General features: G+C 37.8%; 1 protein-coding gene across 5 annotated transcripts in view; it reads left to right on the top strand.

Moving 5' to 3' along the window:
• The window catches only part of LOC128743373 (uncharacterized), a 146,225-nt gene that overhangs the window by 94,245 nt on the left and 28,049 nt on the right, over positions 1 to 23,931 (top strand). For all 5 annotated transcript variants that reach the window (XM_053839931.1, XM_053839934.1, XM_053839933.1 and 2 more), the window contains one exon: positions 14,167 to 15,023. In XM_053839931.1, coding sequence (XP_053695906.1) covers positions 14,168 to 15,023 — 856 coding nt within the window. In that variant the 5' untranslated portion in view covers position 14,167. The remainder of the gene's footprint in view (positions 1 to 14,166; positions 15,024 to 23,931) is intronic.

Here is a 23,931-nt window from a genome sequence, read left to right as displayed (position 1 = left end):
CACTTGGGTGCAAACCGGGAGAGTGTGGTTTAAAGTCCCACTCAGTAATTAAACTACGCAATATATTTTTGGCCCCACATCCAAGTTTCGAAATATCATCGAGTGTTCTTCACCAAACGCCCGTCCACCTTTAACAAAAAGTGATTTACGTTGGACCGCGACACGGTCAAAAACAAGTAAAACAGAAAAAATTGCCTACTTTTCCCATTTTTTGCCTCATCTTTCTCCTTTTATATTCCGTTTGACCTCTTTTTCCTGATTTCCTCTTTTCCTTTGTCGGTATTCTTTTCCTATCTCCCGCTGTTCTTTTTCCCCTTTTGGTTTCTCTTCTTTTACATCGTATGTTCTGGTATTGTCTCGTTTTCTCTCTCGTTTTTTCTTTTTTCCGCTGTTCCACTGTTTCCTTTCTTTTATTCTTTTTCTCTTGTTTTGTTCACCCTTTTCCTGAGTCCTCATTTTCCTCTGTTTCGTATTTGGACTTTTTTCTTCCGTTTGCCTCGATTTAAGGCTCATTTTTTCCTCTTTTCCTGTCTCGTTTTTTCCTTTTCTGTCCTTATTTGTTTTCTCGTTTCCTATGGTTTGTTTATCGTTTTTCTTTCTATCCTGCAGCCTTTCTTCTCCGCTTTTTCCCTTCTTTGCTTTTCCGTTTTACCATTTTCATTGGTCCGTTTTTCTTTTCTTTTTTTATGCCCCATTTTCTTAATGGATTTCTTATTTCTTCGTTTTCTTTATCCTTATTTTCTCTAGTTTTGTGTTCTTTATCTTTTATTGTGCTGTCTCCTCGTTTTTTGCTTCATTTTCCTTCGTTTCTTCTTCCCCTTTTTTTGTTTTTAATTTTTTTTTCACTACCATTTTCCCTTCCATTCTGTCACGTTTTTTAAATTCTTTTTTCGCGCCTTTTTTTCTATTTTTCTATTCCGTTTGTCCAGTTTTTTCTGGTGTGCTAATTTTCCTTTGTTCGCTTTCTGTCTTATTTTTCCTTTTTTGTTTTTTTTCTGGAGTGCAGCAGGAAATGGGCTATTTCTAGGTCCATCTGCAGTCCATCTGTGAGTTTTTTAGTTCATGAGGCATGCCTTTTTAATGAAATTTATAAATTAAAATTATAAATTTTATTATTTACAATCCCGGAAGCTGCTGATAGCGTTCGACTGCGTGGTAATGGGCGGCGAAACCTAGGTCAAGGTGGACTTCAAACAACTTCCTGGACAGAAGTTTTAAACGGAATCGGAAAGGGGAAAGCTGGCAGACATTTTCAAGCGAATGAAACGAAGTCGTAGTTCACCAAGAATTGGTTGCTTTGGCAGGTTATCAGCAGCTGTGACTTGAGAAGTGACATTTTCATGGGACCGGGACCGATAGACAATGCCTGAACGAATGCCTGCAAAAAAAACTTATGCTACCTGTCCTGTAGCAACATGGTTGCTCTGTGCTGTTTTAGCCGGATTTGTATCCGTTTGATGTTATTTATATGGCGTTTTTAAAATTATTACGTCATTGCATTAAAAACCTTGACTGATTTCCTGGCCGACCGGTAAAATACAGGACAATTATGGGTCTTGTCAACGATTCTACTGACACGAGCGTCGTACGTCGAAACTAACTGGGAGGCTATATTAATTTAATGAAATGAAAGAAAACTTATTTCGTCATATTTTCACTTTTTATAAAACAGCACCGTAACAATTAGGTACAAACATTGCTGATCTACCTCTCTAACCGTGGCGTGAAAGTACTTAATACAGGAGTTTATCAACAGGAAAAGAGGCCTGGAAAAACTATCTTACGTTACACAATTCCGTTACCACAGTAACCTACTGGGTACATAGTTCCGTGGAAAACAGCTCCACTTACATACACATGAACATTTTGTCCATCACTATACGTGACTCTCCCAGTGGAGCTCCCCAAGCCCATCCTCATCCATTCGGCCACAGCCGACCAGCCGAAGCAGGTCAAGCAGGGTCAGGGCTGGTGCAGAGCCCTGCCACCACCTTATTAGAATATCAAAGGAACCCGTTCAAGTGTGCCGGGTGCACTTTGCACAAATTGAACAGCACGGGAGCATGGCCTTCTCAGATGATGATGGTGATGACGATGATGAAACGACAGTATGAAAGGTGCACATGTAGGCGACAAACGCGCGCGCGCCTGCAAGGTATACCGCACTTACAGTGGCACTGGCAGTGGCTCTCTTGCATGCAAGCATGCAAGCACACCAGGCAGCAGGAATAGTGGTGACAGATGTGTGTCACATGAAAATCAAAATGCTGGGAGCGGGGATAGGATTCGGCTTAGTAAAAGCCCCGTTCCTTGGGGATTTTTTTTTCGTTGGAAAATAGAAGACTGAAACTGGGAGCACAAAAAGTGGTATCCATGCGATGGAAAACTACAAACAAAAGCTGAGCTTTTGTTTCCTTTTACCGTAGCCCGACCTGAAAGCATGCAACGAATTAGAGGATGCATTATTCAACGTGGCGTTCTCTCATACAACCCATCTACAAACGAATCGAGCTTGAGTCTTTTCGTTGAATCGCGCATTTCGATCCTACTCCAATCGGCAATACACCAGCACACTAAATACGAAGTCACGCTTGAACGGCCATTTAGGTTTAATAAAATTTTCAATAAAACAAAAACAGCAGTCCCGTACTGGCGGCACTGTGTTTGCGAAGGGGGAAGATGACAGGCGGGAACCGCCTTCACAGAAACACATAGGAACGACGGATACCAGCAATAATAATAGTCGCAAATTGTTTATAATTTCAAATCAATCACATACCACTGCTAGCCTGGTGCCTGGTGGGTACAGTTTTTACACCATCCGTGCGTTTTTGCCGCCTGCTTTTCCGGTTAAAAAAACGTCGTCACAACGCACAGCCTAAAGAGGGCGTTGGTTGATGACGCGCACCTGTCAAAAGCGGCTCCGTTTTTGGCTGCTCCCGTCCGCCGTCCGGTGCTGGCTTGCGGGTTCAACCGCGCGAGTGACGTTTGACCTTCGGGCCGGAAACGGACGGAAGTATGTGATGGCACTTCACTTCAGCACCGCGACTCGGTTTGTTTGTTTTCTCTAGGTCGTTGGGCCGCCCGGACGACCGACCGACCGTCCGCATTCGGGTTGTCATAGAGATGCAAAGCGAATTCTCGATCGAATCGATTGTGACGGGCCGGGATTTGGCGTAGGTTTTCGAGTAAAATGACAAATGACACACTTTAAATGAAGAATGAATCAATTAAACTGTTTGTGAGAAACAACAAAATTTTGTAACATTTTCTTTGGCAGCCAGGTTATATTACCTACCACCGTGTGCCTGTAGTTTCATGAGCACACGAACACATGGTTGCCATGGAAGTGCTACCAACAGAACAGAATAGCTGCTAATCGTCGTAGGCTCGCGGCCGCCCGCTCGATGGCGTAACCTCAAAAATCACAAATAGCTTTCGCTATATGAAGCCCACCGCTGGCTGCGCTGACTGCTGTCTGGTTGCTATTATTTAATGACAGAAATTGTTCTCCTTCTTCCGAAAAGTTCCCGGTTGCTACGTCGATTTGTCAGTATTTACACACGACATTGATGCCCACTTATATGAATGTATGTAGTACTTATATAAAAATATATCGAAATGCAACATTGTTGCTACAGAAACAGGTCGGGTTAAACAAACACCAGCCGGTGATGTGTTTGGTCGAGGCACTAATTAAAGAGTTGTGCTCTTTTCATGCTTCACGGACGAATTGGACGTTGTAAGGTGAGAATAAGTTATTATAGGAAAGGTCCCTATAAAAAGCTAGGTTCACTATTTAAATATTAAATGCACACAGCGAAAATACCTTGTATTTCTTCGTTTGAATAATAGGAACCCTTTCAGTTGTTGGGGTATAGAGTTATTTAGTATGGTTGCTACTAGCGTGAGAGTTGGCAATAAAAAAACACTACCCCTGGTGACTAAAATAGGGCGGAATTTCGGAAAGTATGACCTGTTTTAATATATCATAGATTACGGTAGGCAGTTTTGCTAGAAATTGATTTAATTGGAAAATTTGGAGTCAAAAGTTTTTCCTCAGTGCCATCGCACAGTAGTCCAAAAGGGCGAAAAGTGGAACGTTTTTCCTAGTGTTGTTTGCCTTCATTTTATCATTTATGGTCTTCAGCAATTTTGTTTCTATGAATATTCCCCTTAATCTAAAACTGTCAAAAGTTAGTCATCGCTTACTGTAATGAAAATAAAAAAAAATACTTTTTTGTGTTAGGAAATATAGACATAATTTCTTCGGCAAAGTTGTAAATATTGTAAAAACCAGCAACTTTGCTGAAGAAATAAAATGTCTATCTTTATCGAGTGCTGAACTATAGGGCATATTCTTCAAAACTTCTTTAAAAATTGGTTTTTCGTGCTTAGCTTTTCTTAGTTGCATTTTACAAGAATACAATGTTCTAGGAAATTATCGAAACTCTCAAAATACACGTTCTTGCAGAAGACCGCAAATCTCCTGGACCTTTACTTGCTGAGTTATCGCATATTTAAGCTTTAAATTTTCATAGCTTCACGAGCCCAAGGGGTAAAATAGGGTAAGCGGATTTATGAAATCAGCACTTCAAATTGGAAATTCTTTAAAAATAAGTTTTTTATATCTAGCGTATGTTGGTTGCATTTTAGAAGAGTATATGCTTCTAGGCGATTATTGAAAGATTCAAAACACATGTTTTTGCAAACCTCTAGGACCTGTCCTTACAAAGTTATCACTTATTTATGTTTTATTTTTCCTTAACTTCACGAGCCAATAGCGATAACTTTGTAAGGAACGCTCCTAGAGATTTGCAATCTTTTGCAAAAACGTGTATTTTCAGTCCTTCAATAATCGCCTAGAATTATATATTCCTGTAAAACGCAGCCAACATGAGCTAAGTATGAAAAACTTATTTTTAAAGAATTTCCAAGGAAAATAATTAACAGTGCAGACTCGATGGAGATAGAAATAAAGCTACCGTGCTTTATTTTACTGACACTTATACTTGAATCTCACTGACATAAATAGTTTAAGAAATCACTTGAGAATATGTTTATGTGCACTCTTAAATGAGTTTACCTGCAAATAATTTCTAAAATAAAATAGTTGAATCCCACCTATTTACATTAATTTAAGTGGATGCATCAAAATTAAATACAAATCAAAGCTACATTGTATCAATACAATTAGCTAAATGTTTGGTTCCGCAGCTTGTACCGTGATCCGGGCGCGTCAGTGTGCCCGTGAGCATAGCAGACCATCCAGAGCCGGCGAATCCAAATTACTTAATAAACAACAACAACAACAACGTCGCGCAAATTTGCGCTGAACCAGTTTTTGATCGAAACCGGCTTGCAATGTAGGCATTTATGTGCAAGCGACCTTTCTCTTTATTACTGCCGGTTGGTGGCTCGATCGGTTTTTTCCTTCTTCTCCTCGCGCAGTTTGTATATCATTATTATACCTTGGGTCTTTCTCAAGCTAAAGGATGCTACGGTCGGAGTTTGGTCAAACAAGAATGTGATATAAATTGACTGAATTTTCTACTAAAAATCTAATTATTTTTCTTTCTAAATTTCAAATAATTTAAAATCTGTAAATCCTCTTGTTCACTTTGTTCGTCACAGGACGCCCTGTTTGGCTTTTAACAGGTTCTGCATGATGCTGGTCCATTGTTTCTCAATTAGGCACAGCTCTGGGCAGTTAGGAGGGTTCTTGTGCTTGAACACCAACCAGTAGGTTGCTGGCGGCATACCATTTCATGGCCTTTGTAATCCATAATGGCAGGATGCCAAATCCGGCTAAAACAGCACAGAACAATTGCAACAGCAATAGCGGACAATTGTCTACAGTTGTTGTAAATTTACTGTAAGTCAATCCCAGGTCCAAGAAAATGTCGCTTCTCAAGTCACAGGTACAGATAACCTGCCAAATCTGTCAGTTTTTAGTGAACCTCGATTGTTCCATTTGCTTGAAAATGTCTATCAGCATTTCCCTTTCGCTTGCCGCATAAAACTTCTGTTTAGGAAGCTGCCTGAAATCTGCTTTGACGTCGTTAGACTTCGTCTTTAAAGGGCCAGGTCTTTAAGGACCCCAAGTAACAATTTGGGTTTTATTACACTCTTATGATGGCATTTAAGACCAATTTTTCACAATTGGTCACAAAAACTGCCATAAAAGTGCAATAATACTTACATTGCTGGTTGGGACGTTTAAACCCATGGCTTTGCTTTTTTACATAATAAGTAAAACGGAAAACCAGAACAGGACAAAATGGGGAAAAGCAGGAGATAACAAGAGGAGGAATGGAAGAGACGAAAATGAAAAGCGGGTTAGAAACGAAGTTAAAAAGTGGAAAAAGACAAAAACCACGACAGACGAAAAAAAAACGAAACAAAAAATGACATCAAACAACATAGAAAAAGAGGAAAAACGCCAGAAAAAAAAACAAAAAAAAAGGAACAGAGGAAAATCAGGATTCAGGAAAAGGGCAAAAAACGAGACATGAAAAGATGAGAAAAGGAGAGAGGGAACAGCGAGCAGAAAAAAGAAAAGGCGGGAGTGAAAAATGAAACAAGAAACGAAATTTGAAACAAGAAAAGGAAGTCAAAGGAGAAAGCTGGGAACAGAAACGGGAACAGAAGAAAAGAACAGTAGGAAAAACGGACTAAAGAAGAGTTGTTTACAACGGGAGCTTAAAAAGGAAAGTCAGAAGGAAAAGTGAAAAGAGGAATCAAAAGCAGAATAAACGTAACAGAAAAGACAGAGAAATGAAAGACGGAATAGAAAAAGAAGAATAACGGAAAGCAGATAAAAAGAGCTAGAAGAAAACCCATGGCTGTAAATGAAAAAAAGGAAAATGAAAAAAAAGAAATAACACAAAACGAGTGAAAAACATGAGAAAAAACAGAAATGGAAATAATAAAAAATAGGACAGGAAACTAAGAAAATAGAAAACAGAAAAACGAATAGAAAGAGAAAACGATAAAAGAAGAACGAGCGGAAAAAAATAACGAAACGAAAAACGGCAACGGAGTTTAAAAGGGTTAGAAAAAGAAATTGGTAGCTGGAAAACTGGAAACGGAAAAAAGGAAATAGGGAAGAGAAAAGATGGAAAATGGGAAAGAAATAAACAGAAAACGGGTGAAAAACATGAGTGAAAACAAGAAAATGGGCCAGGAAACGATAAAATACGGAACTGTGAAATAGAAAACAAGTAATAGAAGTAACCAGAGAAAAAGCGGAGAAATGCGACAGAAAAAATTGAGAGAGTAACAAAACCGAAAATACAAGGGTAAACGGAAAAGAAGCACGGGATAGACGGGATAAACAGACAAAACTAAAATGAGATAGCCAACGGGACAAAAAATGACAAAAAAACGAGACAGGAAAACAAGAAAAATACAAGAAAAAAAACGAAAAACGGAACAGAGAAAATTCACGACTTGGGAAAAGGCAAAAAACGGGACCTGAAAAGAAGAGAAAACGAAAAAAAGAGAGAGAGAAGAAACAGCGGGCAGAAAGTAGTAGAAAGAATCGAAAGAAAACCGAGAGAAGAAAACGAAAAAAGCGGGGAAAGATCGGAAAAGAAGAAAAGAACAGCAGAAAAAAAATGACTAAAAAAAGATACCACGGAAGAGAAAAACGGGATGTTAAAAAGGAAAATCGGAAAGGAAAGGGAAAAGGGAATCAAAAGCAGAATAAACGTGACAGAAAAATCGGAGAAACGACGGCATCAAAAAGAGCCTGAAGTTTTTAAATTTTAGATCAAAAACAGGAAAAACGGAACAGACGACAAACGAGAATGGGCGAAACGAAGATAAGGGAAAAAGAGAAGAGAAAAGACGAAAAACGAGAAAGCAATAATAGAAAACGAGTGAAAAACACGAGAAAAACAGGAGAAAAAATGTAACAGAAAATGCAGTAAAACGGAACAATGAAATAGGAAAAACGAGAGAAAAAGGGAAAAACGGAAGCAAGAGTAAATGCCTTGAAAAAAATCGGTGCAGATAAAGAAACAGAAACAGATCATAAAGTGGGACAACGGCACTGACAAGGAGAAAAAACGAAACAGAAAAGAAGTAAAATGTGTGAGAGAATAAGACGAACGAACTGTCTTATCAATGTCATGTCAATTCTAATTTTACGTGAAACTTGGTGTTAGATTTCATGTTCAAGTCCGGCTGGAAGTAAATCTTCAAGCTCAAATCAGTTCAGATTCAAGTGTAATTTAATGGCAAATTGCATGTCAAGCTCAATTGTATGTCCGCCTTTAAGTTCAATTTCAAGTTCAACTTAATTCCAGTTTTAGGTTTAATATTAAGTAAAATTTAATTTCCTATTTCGGAAGACAAAATTAAACGGACAAAATCAAACGGATTAAACTGAAAAGAAAACGAGAACGGGACAAAAGGAGAAAAAGCAGGAGATAATAATTGAAAGAACGAAGCAGGCGAACACGTAAAAAGAGCAGAGTAAAGAATCTAAAATGAGGAAAAAGACGTAAACCAGGACAGAAAAAAAAGAAACAAGTCGAAATTGAACAAAAAATGGCAGAAACGAGAAAGGAAAGATGAAAACGCAAGAAAAAAGGCGATAAAAGGAACTGAGAAACTTCAGGAATCGGAAAAAGAGCAAACAAAAAGTTTCTAAAGAAGAGAAAAAACAAAAAAATGAGGAAGAGAAAACAGCGGGCAGAAAACAGAAAAGATGAGAGAGAAAAACGAGACAAGAAAGATAATACGGAACAGCAAACAAGAAAAAACCGAATTGAAGAAAAGCGGAAGAGAAAACCAATAGAGAAAACGAGAAAAAGAAATCAAACGGGAAATAGACGAAGAAAGATGGGACAAAAACGGGGAAAGACGAAAAGAACAGCAGAAAAAACGGACTAAAGAAAAAATACAACAGGAAATTAAAAAGAAAAACCTTTCCCTTCCGGTTTTCCTTTTTAAAAAACGTATTCGAAAGCAGAATAAACGCGACAGAAACGTCGGAAAAACGGAATAGACGAAGACGAAAAGCGAGACGTAAAGGAGATAAAAAGAGTTAGAAAAAGGTGGAAACTGGAAACGAAAGAACTAGAAGAAGAGAAAAGATGCAAAACGGGAAAGAAATAACAGAAAACGAGTGAGAAACTTAAGTAAAAACAAGGAAAAATGGGACAGGAAACGAAGGAAAACTGAATAATGAAATAGGAAAAACGTGACAGAAAAACAGGAAGAGAGGAAGAAAAAGAGAAAAAGAGGAAAAACGGAAAGAAAGCGAAAGTAAAAACTAAAAAACCGGTGCAGAAAGAGAGAAGAACCGGATCAAAAAGTGGAAAAAGGGCACTGAAAAAGAGAAAAAACGGGACATAAACTTAGTGTCCGACTGAAAGTAAATCTTCAAGATCAAATCAGTCCGAATTCAAATACAATTTAATGGCCAATGTCAAGCTCAATGGCGTGCCCGACTTTAAGCCCAATTCCAAGTTCAATTTAATTCCAATTTAAGGTTTAAGGTTGTAAGTCAAATTTAATGTTTAATTTTGGAACACAAAAAGGATTAAACGAAAAAGAAAACCAGCATGGGAAAAATGCGGAAATATCAGGAAACAGACGAAAATGACAAATAAGATCGAAAAGTAGTCAAAAAGAAGAAAAAGACGAAAACCAGGATGGAAAGAAAGAAAAAAGTGGAAACGGGTCAAAAAATCGTGAGGAAAAAATGAAAAACGCAAGAAAAAAGACGAAAAATGGAACAGTGGAAAATCAGGAGATTGAAAAGGAAAACTTGAATGGAAAAAGAGAGTCAAAAGCAGAATAAACGTAACAGAAAAATCGGAAAAGCGGGGTATCACAAAGAGGAAAAATGGAATAGAAAAAGACTTGAAACGTGAAGGAAAGGAGATAAAAAGAGTTAGAAAAAGACGAAATTTGGAAACGAAAAAAGTAAAAAAGAGAAGAGAAAAGGTGGAAAACGGAAAGCAATAACAGAACACAAAGGAAAAACCCGAGAAAAACAAGAGAAAAAATGGAACAGGAAATGCAGAAAAGCGGAAGAACAAGTGAAAGAAAAACGGTAGAAAAAGGGGTAAAACGGAAGAAAGGCGAGGTGCAGCAAAGAAGAAGAAACGAATTAAAACGAATTTTGGAAGACCAAAAGGATTAAACGGAAAAGAAAACCAGCACTGGACAAATGCGGGAATACTAGGAGATAATAAGAGGGAGATCGAAACAGACGAAAACGAAAAATGAGATCGAAAAGCAGTCAAAAAGAGAAAATAAGACGAAAACCAGTAAAAAAAATGTAAACGGGAAAAAATAATCGTGACAGGAAAAAAGCAAAAACGCAAGAAAAAAGATGAAAAATGCAATAGCGAAACTTTAGGACTCGGGAAAAAGTCTAAAAACGGGACAAGCAAAGAAGAGAAAAGGAAAAAAAGATGAAGAGGAAACAGCAAGCAGAAAAAAAGTTAAGACGAGAGAGAACAGCAAACGAGTGAAACCAAAAGGGAACTGCTAATATTTACAAGCAATATTTGAAAGAGAGAAAAAAAAACCGAGAAAGGAAACGAGGAAAGCGGGGAAAAGATGTAAAAGTAGGAAAACGGGGAAATGAGAAGCGAAAAGAAAACCCGAAAAGCTAAGGGAAAAAAAAGAATCAAAAGCAGAATAGACGTTACAGAAAAATCGGAAAAACGGGGCATCACGAAGTGGAAAAACAGAATAGACGAAGACTAAAGACGAGAAGGAAAGGAAATGAAATAATAACAGAAATAAAAACAGAAAAGAAAACAGAAAAGCGGGAACAAAATTACAGGAATCGAGTGAAAACAAGAAAGCATACGACAGGAAATAAAGAAAAACGGAAGGAAAGCTAGAGCCATGAGGACGGTGCAAAGAAGAAAAAATATATGGAAAAACGGCATTAGAAAAGAGAGAAAACGGACCAGAAAAGAAGTTAAATGTGTATTCAAATTAGTCCAAATTCAATTCGTATTTAATGCCTAGCTTATTTGCTTATTTCAAGCTTATTTGCACGACCAATTTTAAGCCCAATTTCAAGTCTAATTAAATTCCAATTCTAGGTCACGTTTAATTTCCGATTTCGGAAGACAAAAAATAAACGAAAAAGAAAACCAGCACGGGACGAATGCGGGGAAAGAACGAAACAGAAAACGAAAGATTAGATAGAAAGGAAATTAAAAAGAGGATAAAGGCAGAAAAAAAGTCGAAACGGGACAAGAAATGGAAACAAAAAGACGTAAAAAGCAAAAAAAGACAAAAAAGAGGAACGATTAATGACCATGACGACGAAACGATTCTTGGACAGAAACAAAAAGAGTTAAAAAGCTGATATAATATGCAAAAAACGATGACAAACAGAGAACGAAAATGTGAAGTAAAGATGACAGAAAACGATGAAAAAACGGCGGTGAAGATAACGAAAAGGAGGCAAATAGATGACACAAACATGACGAAGAGAAGAGCAATAAGACGAACAGACGACGAAAATGCGTTGAAATGATGGCAAAACTTGCCGACAGAATGACAACGAAACAAAAACGAAAAATTTGACAGAAATGGCAAAAAAACAGTAAAAACAAACCTGACAAAAAATCACTTAAAAAGCCGCCAAAATATGGAAAATAAGACGAGGATTTAGGAAAAGGGCAAAAAAGGCGAGAAAAGGAAAAAAACAGAGAGAGGAAACAGTGAACAGAAAGAAGTAAAGCCGAGAGAGAGAAACGACGATTTAAAAAGATAAAGGTACAAGGGAAGAGAAAAATGGGAAAGGAAAACCGGAAAGGAAAGGGAAAAAGGGAGTCAAAAGCAGAATAAACGGGACAGAAAAGTCGGAAAAACGGTGCACCACAGAGAAACCAATATGGATATGAAGAATAACGAAAGAGAAAAAAGAAAGCTACCTATAGAGGAAACGAAGGAAACCGGCCAAATAGGTTAAACGAGAAAAATAGGGACAAATATGGGACAAAACCGGGGAAATAAGGAAAGAACAGCAGGAAAAACTAGACTAAAGAAAAAGATACAACGACAACGGAAGAGGAAATCGGGAGATTAAAAACGGGGCATCAAAAAAAAGGAAACGGAATAGATGAGGATGAGAAACGAGAAGAAAAGGAGATAAAAGGAGTTGGAAAAGGACGAAAACTGGAAACGAAAGAAAATGAGGAGTGAAAACAAGAAAAAATGGGACAGGAAACGAAGTAAAACGGAACAATGCAATAGGAAAAAAGGGGAAAAACGGAAAGAAAGCGAGAGTAAAAACCATAAAAGCCATAAAACGGTGCAGAAATTAAGAAGATATGGATCAAACAGAGAAAAAACGGGACAGAAAACGTGTGAAAGTACGAGACGAAACATGTCAATTCTTTTCAAGTAAAACTTGCTGTCTGAGTTTATGTCCATGTCCGGTTTGAAGTAAAACTTCAAGTTCATGTTAGTCCAAATTCAAGTCTAATTTAATGTCTAATGTGAAGTTCAATTGCATGTCCGACATTAAGCCCAATTTGAAGTCCAATTTAATTCCAATTTCGAGGTCAATTTTGGGTCGTGCCCAGTAACTTGGATTTTGCTGCTTTATTGCTCTTGCTTGGAAGCCATTTTGACGACTGGTAAAAGCGAATGTCAAAATAAATGATAGAGATACCCACAAAATGAGGGGTGTTCAGGTTTTTCAAAATGCACGACCAACTTTCGATTGTAGCACCCTTTAAAGTTGATGGAAAATAAAGTGGTATCAAGCAGTAGTACTTGTTACGAGTGAGTACTGGAGAATGCTTGAATCGAAATTACTCACATCGGTCACCAGTCAGGTCTCTTGTTGTAAGCAGCTAGCTTTATTGCCATAAAGATTAATTGCTGACGTTGTGCCAGGGACGAAACACGGCGACAATGTTGGTAATCACTTTCGATCAGCCGCGATATGTAGCTACCGATGTATTATTAGCTTATGGATAAGTGCTTAGTTCACACTTACACGGATCGTCCGTCGAAGGGGTTGAACGAAAACCCGCACCCGCTTCTTGTGTAATGAAATGGGAAAGAAGCAAAAAAAGGCTTACGTTTTACGAGCTTGGTGAACCGGTTTAGAAAACGTTCATCCATTCCCGAAAATGGTTCGAATTTAGTACGGTCATTTTCGCCCATTCGGTTGCCAACGTAAACAAATGCAATAAATAACCTCGTAAAAAAGTGACATACATACCGAAGCACCCCCAATCCCAATCCCAAATCCAATCCAAGCGGGCGCAGCGGAAGCGTTCGCTTGCTTGCCTGCTTGGATGTTGTTTGGTCGGTGATCCTAGGCAACCTTTTTACAATGGCAACACCACCAACAACAACAAACTGCAGTAGCTTTCCGTCTCTAGGAAAGAAGGTCAAGGTCAAGTAGCACTAGTGATGAGTGTAAAGAGCGTCCTTCCCCACATCAGGCAGCTGTCGTGTTGTTGTTGAGCACGAAGGGGAACGAAGCGTTGCGGTTCTGTTTATTGTTACGATACGACCATCACCAGGACGACCGAACCGTTTTGACAGGCAGGCAGGCAGTAGGCTGTTCGTTTGTGACCTACAGCACCACCAGCCAGCCAGCGCCAGCAGTCAGTGGTCCACAACAATAATCCCCTTTTTCGGTTTTGTTCTTGTGTGGACTGTCGTCGGTCGGTTCGCGATGATCGTGGCGAGATTTCGCTGGAATATGCTAGTGTGTACAGTGTAGGTAGAGCCAACCCGAACGTAGGTGTGCGAGAGTAGGAAATAAACAATGTTGAGAAATAAACAAACCTATTTCACACGAGCTAAGCGAATGGCGAAATGACTGCATACCAATACAGGCACAAGCAAAATGATGGAATGGATGAAACATTAGCATACTTGTCGAAAATACACGACTACAGGAGAACAAAAATCGACCGGAGAGGATGTGTAGAAAGCGAACGCTTTAGACCGGGATCCGTGTCTTTTATTAAATCGATTCAATTTTTCGCAGTTTCAATGTCCATTTGCAAATCTTCGTCCGCCCGTCGGAGACAGGCAGTAGGTTTAATTACTCGCAGAGTGACGACACTTTTTTTTGTTCTGCAAATCGTTTTTAAATTGCATTCCACTCAGGCTTAATATTCTGTTTTTTTTTTCTCTGTTTCTATCCTGTTTCAGAATGTCCCCGGAGCGACATCTTGCTGCCCGGAACGATAGTGATGGTAACAGCAGCGGTGGTGGTGGTGCTGGAACAGTAATCGGTGGGCACATTACAGTGGAATCCTTGTCAGTTCCTGGTTCGAATTCAGGCCAGTTAGACGCACTGTCGTCTGTCGGCTCCAGTATGGTGCTTTCGACGATCCCGTTGGAAGCCAATCAGCTCATCCTGCAGCAACATTTGGCGCATCAGCATCAACAATCGCAGCAGCAGCAGCAGCAACAACAACATCACATCATCACCTCTGGCAACGGCTCCAACCAGAGCAACACCAACAGCAGCGGTAGTGCAATCAGTGCTGCCAGTAGTGTCGGCAGCAACCATAGCATAATCATCAACAACAACACTAGTTTTAAAAACCACAACAATATCATAATCAGTAGCAGCAACGGCGGTAACGGCAGTAACAGCAACAGCAGCAGCAACAATCACACCTACACCATTAATCTAAGCGCTAGCCATAACGGCCACGCGGTACTCGCGAACGGCACCGGCAGTATCCCGATCCATAGTTACGCACAGCCTTCGGTCACTGGTGCCACATCCGTAAACGGTAGCCATAGCAGTCATCACCTGGGGCAAGCGTTCCACCATCAGCTGCTGCATCCTGCCCCGAACCCGGCTCCCAGTGCAACGCTCATCAGCGCCAGCAGCATGGCAACAGCCCATAGCAACGGTCTAACGTCGTCGTCGTCGTCCGCGTCGGCGACGACAACGGTGGTGGCGCCAACCCCGCAGACGTCCCAGCCTACGGCGGCATCCATGCCGTCCAAGCTGGTGCTGCTGCAGCAAGGACATCTCGGCGAGAATTATATAAGTAAGTAGGAAAGTTACTTTTCGGTCGTTGGTTGGTTGGTTGGTTGGTTTCCGTTTTCCGATTCCCTTTCGATGGGAGGTCATTGTTCCTTTGCTCTGCGAGCATTGCCTGCCTGCTTGGTGAATCGCGTTACCAGCGTCATCGCCGCCTCAATGCGGGCCCGGCTGGGTGTAGTGTGTGGGGTTTCTTTTTTCCCTACCCTGCCCATGCAAGTGACTTGACCTGATCGGGATCGAAATTCGCGGTGCGATTGCTACGGGTTGGTCGTACATTAAGAGAAATTGGACTCGAAATCAGTGTTGAAATTGGACTAGAATTTAACTTGAAATCGGACTAGATATTGGACTTCAATTTGCACTTATAATTGAAATTTGAAATTTTGCTCAAAGCTAGATCGGCGATGAAATTGGACCTAAATTAAATTTGAATTTGTACTTAAAATGGGACATTAATTAGATTCGTTTGAAGTTGAACTTCAAAACGGAGTTAAAATAGGAATTAAGTTTGACGAGAATCTGGCCTTGAAAGAGGAAATTACATTAGATTTGAAACTGAACTTAAAATGGGACACTAACTTGGACGCGCTTAAAATTAGTCTTGAAATAGGATTTCAATTAGACATGAAAGTGGACCTAAAATGAAAGATTAATTGGACTTGAAATTAACCTACACATCTTAGTTAAAATAGGAATTAAGTTTGCCTAGAAAATTTCCTTAAAATGGGACGTTGAATTGTACTTAAAATGGGCTTAAAATCGGAGTCGAATTCGGAATTAAGTTAGACATTAAATTGGATTCAAAATGGGACATCAATATGGACTTGCAATTACACTTCACGTCAGAGTTAAAATAGTACCGTCGATTCGGGCGAAATTGATCAGTCGGGTGAAATTGATCACCTTGGACCAACGAGTAAAAAACTCTTTATTCTACGTTTATACTGATTCATAAAACTGAATATGCACCCATCCATATAAAGATTGAGTTACAGGTCAAAGTCACTTGGCTTTCAGCAAGATTGATCTTGTAAATGGCTTGATTTTTTAAAATTTACTATTTTGATCGAATCGCAATTTTCAACATGCCCGATAAAACTCCTTGCTGTTAACACAAATTTCGTTGCAGAAGGAAATTTTGATAGAACTAATTCGATTCTCTAATTATCTGGCTGTGCTTTGATAATTTCCATGAATAAAATTATGCGACAGAAATTGTTTGATTTGACCTTTTACGAAATAAAACGATTGATAACATCATGAACTGAGGCAACATAGATTTCTAGATCGCTATGGGTGCGAAATGGAGCTGCCACCTGCGAATGTTTATTCTTTCTGTGAAGCAGAATGGAGATTTATAAAAGGGTGCAAAAGACAGACAATACTTCGCACAAATTTTACAAACGCTCCATATGGCAGTTGCATGAGAGTGCAAGAGATCGGTTTGTGCTTACATAGCGAAATGCAACTACACATTCAAAGAGACAGTCAAGCTCCCGTATATGAGGAGAATTAAATTATTTGTTTCACTAGATTGATGAAGATTGTATACGAAAATCGTACATTTACACATATATACAGCAATGTTTAAACAAAAACAAATGATAACGATGCTAAAATTGGCTTAATATCTTTTTTATCGTTCATATTTATTTAGCAGATGCATCAACCATGCTAATGTAGAGCTGACTGTTTGATTTTTGTGCTAGTTGCTGTACGCGACATTGTTGCCTACATACAGGCAATATCTCGATTACGCCAGATTTTATACTGCACGTTTGGTTATTGCTGTCAGAGCGTATGGTTTAATAGCAATATCGTCTTGATTTCTACGTGATCAATTTCACCCGTTATTTGTAAATTTCCAATTTCACGATTACATTAAGTTTTATCTAAAATAAAACTATTTATATAAGATATAGATGATACTGTCATGTAGCCAGCACTACAGTACTTATTTTAAAATTGAATCATCTTCCTAAATATGTTTCTATTCAAAGATATTTAAAAAATACTCGAAAAAGTGATCAATTTCACCCGAATTCACGGTAATTAAGTTAGACATGAATTTGTCCTTAAAATGGGACATTGAATTAGAATTCGAATCGAAGTTGAAACAAAAATTAGGTTTGCCTTTAATTTGTTCTTAAAATGGAACATTAAAATGGACCTCAATTGAATTTGAAATTAGCTTTAAGATCGTAGGTGAAGTTGTAATGAAATTAGACTCAAAATTGAACCTTAAATGGGACACGAGATTGCGCATGAAATTAGACTTGAAACTTGGAATTTAATTTGACTTGAATTTGGGCTTGCTATTTGGACTTCTATTTAAATTGGACTTTAAAAAAGATTTCAGATAGGAGATGAAATCGGAATTAAATTACATTTGAATGTGGACCTAAAAGAAATAAGTTTGAGTTTAATTTTGAGGGTGACATTAAACTGGACCTCAATTGATCGTAGGTAAAATTGGAATCAAATTGAACTTAAAATGGGACATTAAATTGGACACGGAAGTGCACTTCAAGTTGGGCTTGAAATCAAAGCTAAAATCTTACATTATCTTGAACACTAAAATGCCCTGGAAATTAGACTTGAAATTGGACTTGAAAATAAGCTTCAAGTTGACTTGACTTGACATTAAACTGTGCTTGAAATTAACTTCAAATCGAAGTTAAAATAAGAATTGAGTTTGACTTGAATTTGTCCTTAAAATGGGACATTGAATTAGACTTCAGATCGTAGGGGAAATTGGAATCAAATTAGACTCCAAAATGGAATCCGAAATGGGCCATTAAATTGAACGTGAATTGCTCTTCAAATGAAACATAAAGTTTAACTTTAAATAGGCTTGAAATAGAATTGATTTTGTGCTTGAAATGCGACAATAAATTGGACCTCCATTGAACTTTAAATCGGAATCATCATCAAAATGAACTTCAAATTGGACTTGAGTTCAGAATCATCATCAAATTAAACTTAAAATGGGACATTAGACTAGAAATTGGGTTTCAAATTTGACCTAACTTTAATAAATTGAATTGAACAGTAATCAAATTAGACTCAAAATTAAACAAAAAATTGGACACAAAACCGTACTTGATATTAGATTTTGAATTGGGTTTGAAATCGGAGTTGGAAACAGAATTATACATTAAATTAAATTCGTTTTGAAATTGAACTACAGATCGGAGATAATATAGGAATTAAGTTTGACTTGAATTTGTCCTTAAAATGGGACATTAAATTAGACCTCAATTGAACTTGAAATTAGGTTTAAGATCGTAGGTAAAGTTGGAATCAAATTAGACCTTAAATGGGACACGAAATTGCGCATGAAATTAGACTTGAAACTGGAATTGAATTTCACTGGAATTGGGGCTTGATATCTGGACTTCTATTTGAAATGGACTTTAAAAAAGATTTCAGATAGGAGATGAAATTGGAATTAAATTACCTTTAGACCTTTATATTAGACTTAAAATTGAACTTCACATCGAAGTTAAAATAAGAAATAAGTTTGACTTGAATTTACATTCAAAATGGAACATTAGACTGGACCTCAATTGATCGGAGGTAAAATTAGAATCAAACTGAGCTTAAAATGGGACATTAAATTGGACACGGAAATGCACTTCAAATTGGGCTTGAAATCAAAGCTAAAATCATGGAACACGGAATTGGACTTTAAATAAAGCGTTGAAACGGACTGGAATGGAACTCGAGATCAGAGTTAAAATAGGAATTAAGTTTGACTTGAATTTGTCCTTAAAATGGGACATTAAATTGGACTTCTGGTAGTAGGTGTAATTAGAATCAAATTAGACACCAAAGTGGAATCTAAAATGGACCAAATTGCTCTTCAAATTAAATATGAAGTTTGAATTTAAATTAGGCTTGAAATAGGATTGAATTTGTCCTCGAAATGGGACAATAAATTGGTCCTCCATTGAACTTCAAATCGGAATCATCATCAAAATGAACTTCTAATTGGACTTGAGTTCAGAATCATCATCAAATTGACCTTAAAATGGGACATTGAATTGAACTTCAGATCGTAGGTGAAATCGGAATCAAATTAGACTCCAAAATGGAATCTAAAATGGGCCATTAAATAGACTTTAAATTAGGCTTGAAATATAATTTAAGATTGACTTGAATTTGTCCTTGAAATGGGACAATAAATTGGTCCTCAAAATTGGACTTCAATGAACTTTAAATCGGTCTTGAGATCGGAATCATCATCAAATTGAACTACAAACGGGACATTTTCTAGAACACGAAAATGCCCTGGAAATTAGACTTTGGAAATTGGACTTGAAAATAAGCTTCAAGTTGACTTTACTTGAAATTAAACCTAAATTAGGACATTGAACTTGAACTTCATGATCAAAGTTAAAATAAGAATTAAGTTTGACTTGAATTTGTCCTTAAAATGGGACATTAAATGGAAAATTGGACTTGAAAATAAGCTTCAAGTTGACTTGAAATTAAACCTAAATTAGGACATTGAACATTGAACTTCAGATCAAAGTTAAAATGGGAATTTAGTTTGACTTGAATTTGTCCTTTAAATGGGACATTAAATTGCACTTCAGATCGTAGGTGAAATTGGAATCAAATTAGACTCCAAAATGGAATCTAAAATGGGTCATTGAATTGGACATGAAATTGCTCTTCAATCTAAACATGAAGTTTAACTTTAAATTAGGCTTGAAATAGACCCATTCCAGCGTTACGGGACACTATCCCTATCATGCAGATTGGTTCCTGTCTCATCAAATCCCTGGTATTCTAGTGGAACATAAAGTACTCTAAACAATTATTTTACAAGGTATTTGCCAAAAAATGGGTGAAACAGGAGGTAATTTACACGGTAACAATGAGTGCTGATTGTGTCCCGCAACGCTGGAATGTGTCGACCGAATAGAAAGTTTGGCTTGAATTTGTCCTCGAAATGGGACAATAAATTGAACCTTAAAATTGGATCCCAATTAAACTTCAAATCCGACTTGAGATCGGATCGGATCATCATCAAATTGAACTTAAAATGGGGCACACATTGCTCTCGGAATTAGACTTGAAATTGGGTTTTAAATCGGGTTTTAAATCGAGATTCGACAATAAATTGAACCTAAAATGAGACTTTCAATTGAACTTGAAATCAAACTTTCCGTTGGAGTCAAAATAGGAATCAAGTTTCAACTTGAATTTGACCTAAATTTAATAAATTGAACTGAGGTGAAACAGCAATCAAATTAGACTCAAAATTAAACGTAAAATTGGACACAACACAGTACTTGAAATTGGATTTGAAAACGGAATTCAATTATACATGAAATTAGACTCAAAATGGGACATTAAATTCGATTTGAAATTGAACTACAGATCGGAGTTAATATAGGAATTAAGTTTGACTTGAATTTGTCCTTAAAATGGGACATTGTATTGCAATTGAAATTGTACCTGAAATCGGAGGCAGATTTGAACTCAAATTAAACTCAAAATTGATCCTAGAATGGGACATTATCTTGAACACGAAAATGCCCTGGAAATTAGACTTGAAATTGGACCTGGAATTAAGCTTCAATTGACTTGAAATTAGACCTATGTTAGGAACTGTACTTGAAATTGAACTTCAGATCGAAGTTAAAATAGGAATTAGGTTTGACTTGAATTTGTCCTTAAAGTGGGACATTAAATTGAGCTTCAGATCGTTGGTGAAATTGGAATTAGACTCAAAATTGAATCTAAAATGGGTCATTAAATTGGACATGAAATTTTAGTGGGGGCATTTTAGTGTAAAATGAAGTACTCCTTAAACAACTATTTTACAAGGTATTTGCCAAAAAATTGGGTGAAACAGGAGGCGATTCACACGGTAATAATGAGTGCTGATTGTGTCCCGTAACGCTGGAATGTGTCAAAAGAATTTAAGTTTGACTGGAATTTGTCCTTGAAATGGGACAACAAATTGGACCTTAAAATTGGATCCTAATTAAACTTCAAATCCTACTCAAGATCGGAATCATCATCAAATTGAAATTAAAATGGGACACGCATTGCCCTCGGAATTAGACTTAAAATTGGGTTTTAAATCGAGATTATTAGAGGGTTTTAAATCGAGATTAGACAATAAATTGAACCTAAAATGGGACTTTGAATTGAACTTGAAATTAAACTTCCTGTTAGAGTCAAAATAGGAATCAAGTTTAAACTTGAATTTAACCTAAATTCAATAAATTGAACTGAGGTGTAACAGTAATCAAATTAGACTCAAAATTAAACGTAAAATTGGACACAACACAGTCCTTGAAATTGGGTTTGGAATCGGAGTTTAAAACGGAATTCAAATATACATGAAATTGGACTCAAAATGGAACATTAAATTCGATTTGAAGTTGAACTTCAGATCGGAGTTAAAATAGGAATTAAGTTAAGTGTCTTGAATTTGTCCTTAAAATGGGACACTGTACATTGGAATTGAAATTGTATCTGAAATCGGAGGCAGATTTGAACTCAAATTAAACTCAAAATTGAACCTAGAATGGGTCATTATCTTGAACACGAAAATGCCCTGGAAATTAGACTTAAAATTGGACCTGAAATTAAGCTTCAAGTGGAGTTGACTTGAAATTAGACCTATGTTAGGGGCTGTACATGAAATTGAACTTCTGATCGAAGCTAAAATAGGAACTATGTTTGGCTAGAATTTGTCCATAAAATGGGAGATTGACTTGGACACGAAATTGCGCTTGAAATCAGACTTGAAATTGGAATCAAATTAGATATGAAAGTGGACATAAAATGGGACACTAAACATGACTTGAAGATGTACTTCACATCGGAATTGGAAAAGGAATGAAGTTGAATTTGTCCCTAAAACGGGACATTAAGTTGGACCTGAGATCGGAGGAAACTCAGTGAACTCAAATTATTCTCAAAATTGAACTTAAAATGGGACATTAATATGGGACACTAAACACCACTTGAAAATGAACTTCACATTGGATTTGGAAAAGGAATGAAATTTGACTTAAATTTGTCCTTAAAAATGGGACTGTAAATTGTATTTGAGATCGTAGGTGAAATTGGAAGCAAGTCAGACTATAAATTAACCTTAAAATAAGACATTAGCTTAGATACGGAAATGCGATGCTGTCGAGACGTGTACTGATCCAGAGATGGCGGCCATCCTGACTTTCATTCTGTCATGCTCGCCACTTCGCTTCCACTTTCAGTACATTTAGTTGGCGGCATTTTGAATGCTTCGCACCGCGGCAAATCGAAGACATTCGAAGACCACGTGCTGTGGTCTTTCTACCGTCCCGCAGCATTCCGGACAAGCCGGAGTCGCGGCGTACCCGAACCGGTGCAGGCAATGGCTTTAACAACCCTGACCCGAGAGGAACTGCCCAGTTTTGCTGCCATTTGACAAGCGACTGTTCCCTCTGCAACCTTCGAGCTCCTTTGGTGTTTCTTCGTCCGAGTGAGGGAATGAGTTGAGTAGGTGAGAGAGTGAAAGAATGAGTTGAGTGAGAGAATGAGTTGAGTGTTGAATGAGTTGATCGAGAGAATGAGTTGAACGAGCAAATGAGTTGAATGAGTGAATGAGTTGAGTGATGAATGAGTTGAGTGATCGAAAGAGTTGAGTGAACGAATGAATTAATAAAAAAATGATTAAGTCAGCGAATGAATTGAGTAACGAACGAGATGAGTGAACGAATATGTTGAGTGAGGGAATGAGTTGAGTGAAGGAATGAGTTGAATGAGGGAATGAGTTGAGTGAGGGAATGAGTTTAGTGAGTGAGTGAGTCGTGAGAAAAAAGTGAGTGAGTGAGTGAGAGATGAATGAGCGAATGAATGATGAATGAATGAACGTAGGATAAATAAATAAACGAATGAATTCCTGAAAGAATGAATGAGTGAGTTAAAGTGTGAGAAAGGATGACTGAGATTAAGTGAGAGTGTGTGTAACTTGGAATGAGAGAGAGTGTATGAGAGCGAGGAAGAATAAAGAATTTTTTGAGCCAGATTTTGAGCCAGATATTGGACCACGTTTATGACCAAAACTAGATTTTGGACCTGCCCTGGACCACAATATTGGTCCACATTTTCTTTATCTGTATGACAAGTTTTGTTCATCGCAGCTTTTGTAGCATCACCGGTTCTGAGTATTGCACTGTATCTTGTATTCTATATTTGATAAATCCGCTATAATCAATTTTCAACGGTTACCTGTTCAAGGAAAAATTTTCCACGGTTGAAACAAAATTCATTTTTCCGGCTGAGTTAATGCGTAAGCGTTGCTTATGAGGGAAATGTGTAATTAGTGGATACAACTAGCTTATTACACAAAAAGTGAAAGTGAAAATTTTTTTTTCTTGAAAATCTTGCTTCAAGCAGTGAGCAACGTCGAACGAAAAATGGAATGAAGAGCAAAGGCCCCATGTTGCTTCCTTGGGGGACACCAGATTTATCGGTAATCACAGATCAAATGGCAGATTCCAGTTTGACTTGCAAGACTATGTCAAATGCAGCTTTCAAGTCAGTGTACACTGCGTCTACTTGTGCCTTTTCCTCGAGTAACACTACACACGTGGAAGCGAAATCGAGTAGGTTAGTTGAGACCGACCGCCCAGGTATAACCCCTGCTGGTAGATGGATATATAGTTCTTCGTACGATTGAGAATTTCACTGCTCACGATAATTTCAAAAAGCTTGGAGCCAGCAGACAAGCTTGTGATACCTCTGTAGTACCGTACATTTCGGCTATTGCCACTCTTATGGACGGGGAACATGAAAGATTGTTTCCAGATACCAGGATTTGTTGAAAATGCGACACAGTGTCACAGATAATTCTGATTCGCAGTGGCATATCGTGCCATCCTTGTGGTCCCAATCAATTC

Source organism: Sabethes cyaneus, chromosome 3, assembly GCF_943734655.1.
Source record: "Sabethes cyaneus chromosome 3, idSabCyanKW18_F2, whole genome shotgun sequence".
In the NCBI taxonomy this organism is placed as follows: Eukaryota; Metazoa; Arthropoda; class Insecta; order Diptera; family Culicidae; genus Sabethes; species Sabethes cyaneus.
The sequence above is the reverse complement of the archived record's forward strand: the minus strand, read 5'-3'. Positions and strand labels throughout refer to the sequence as shown.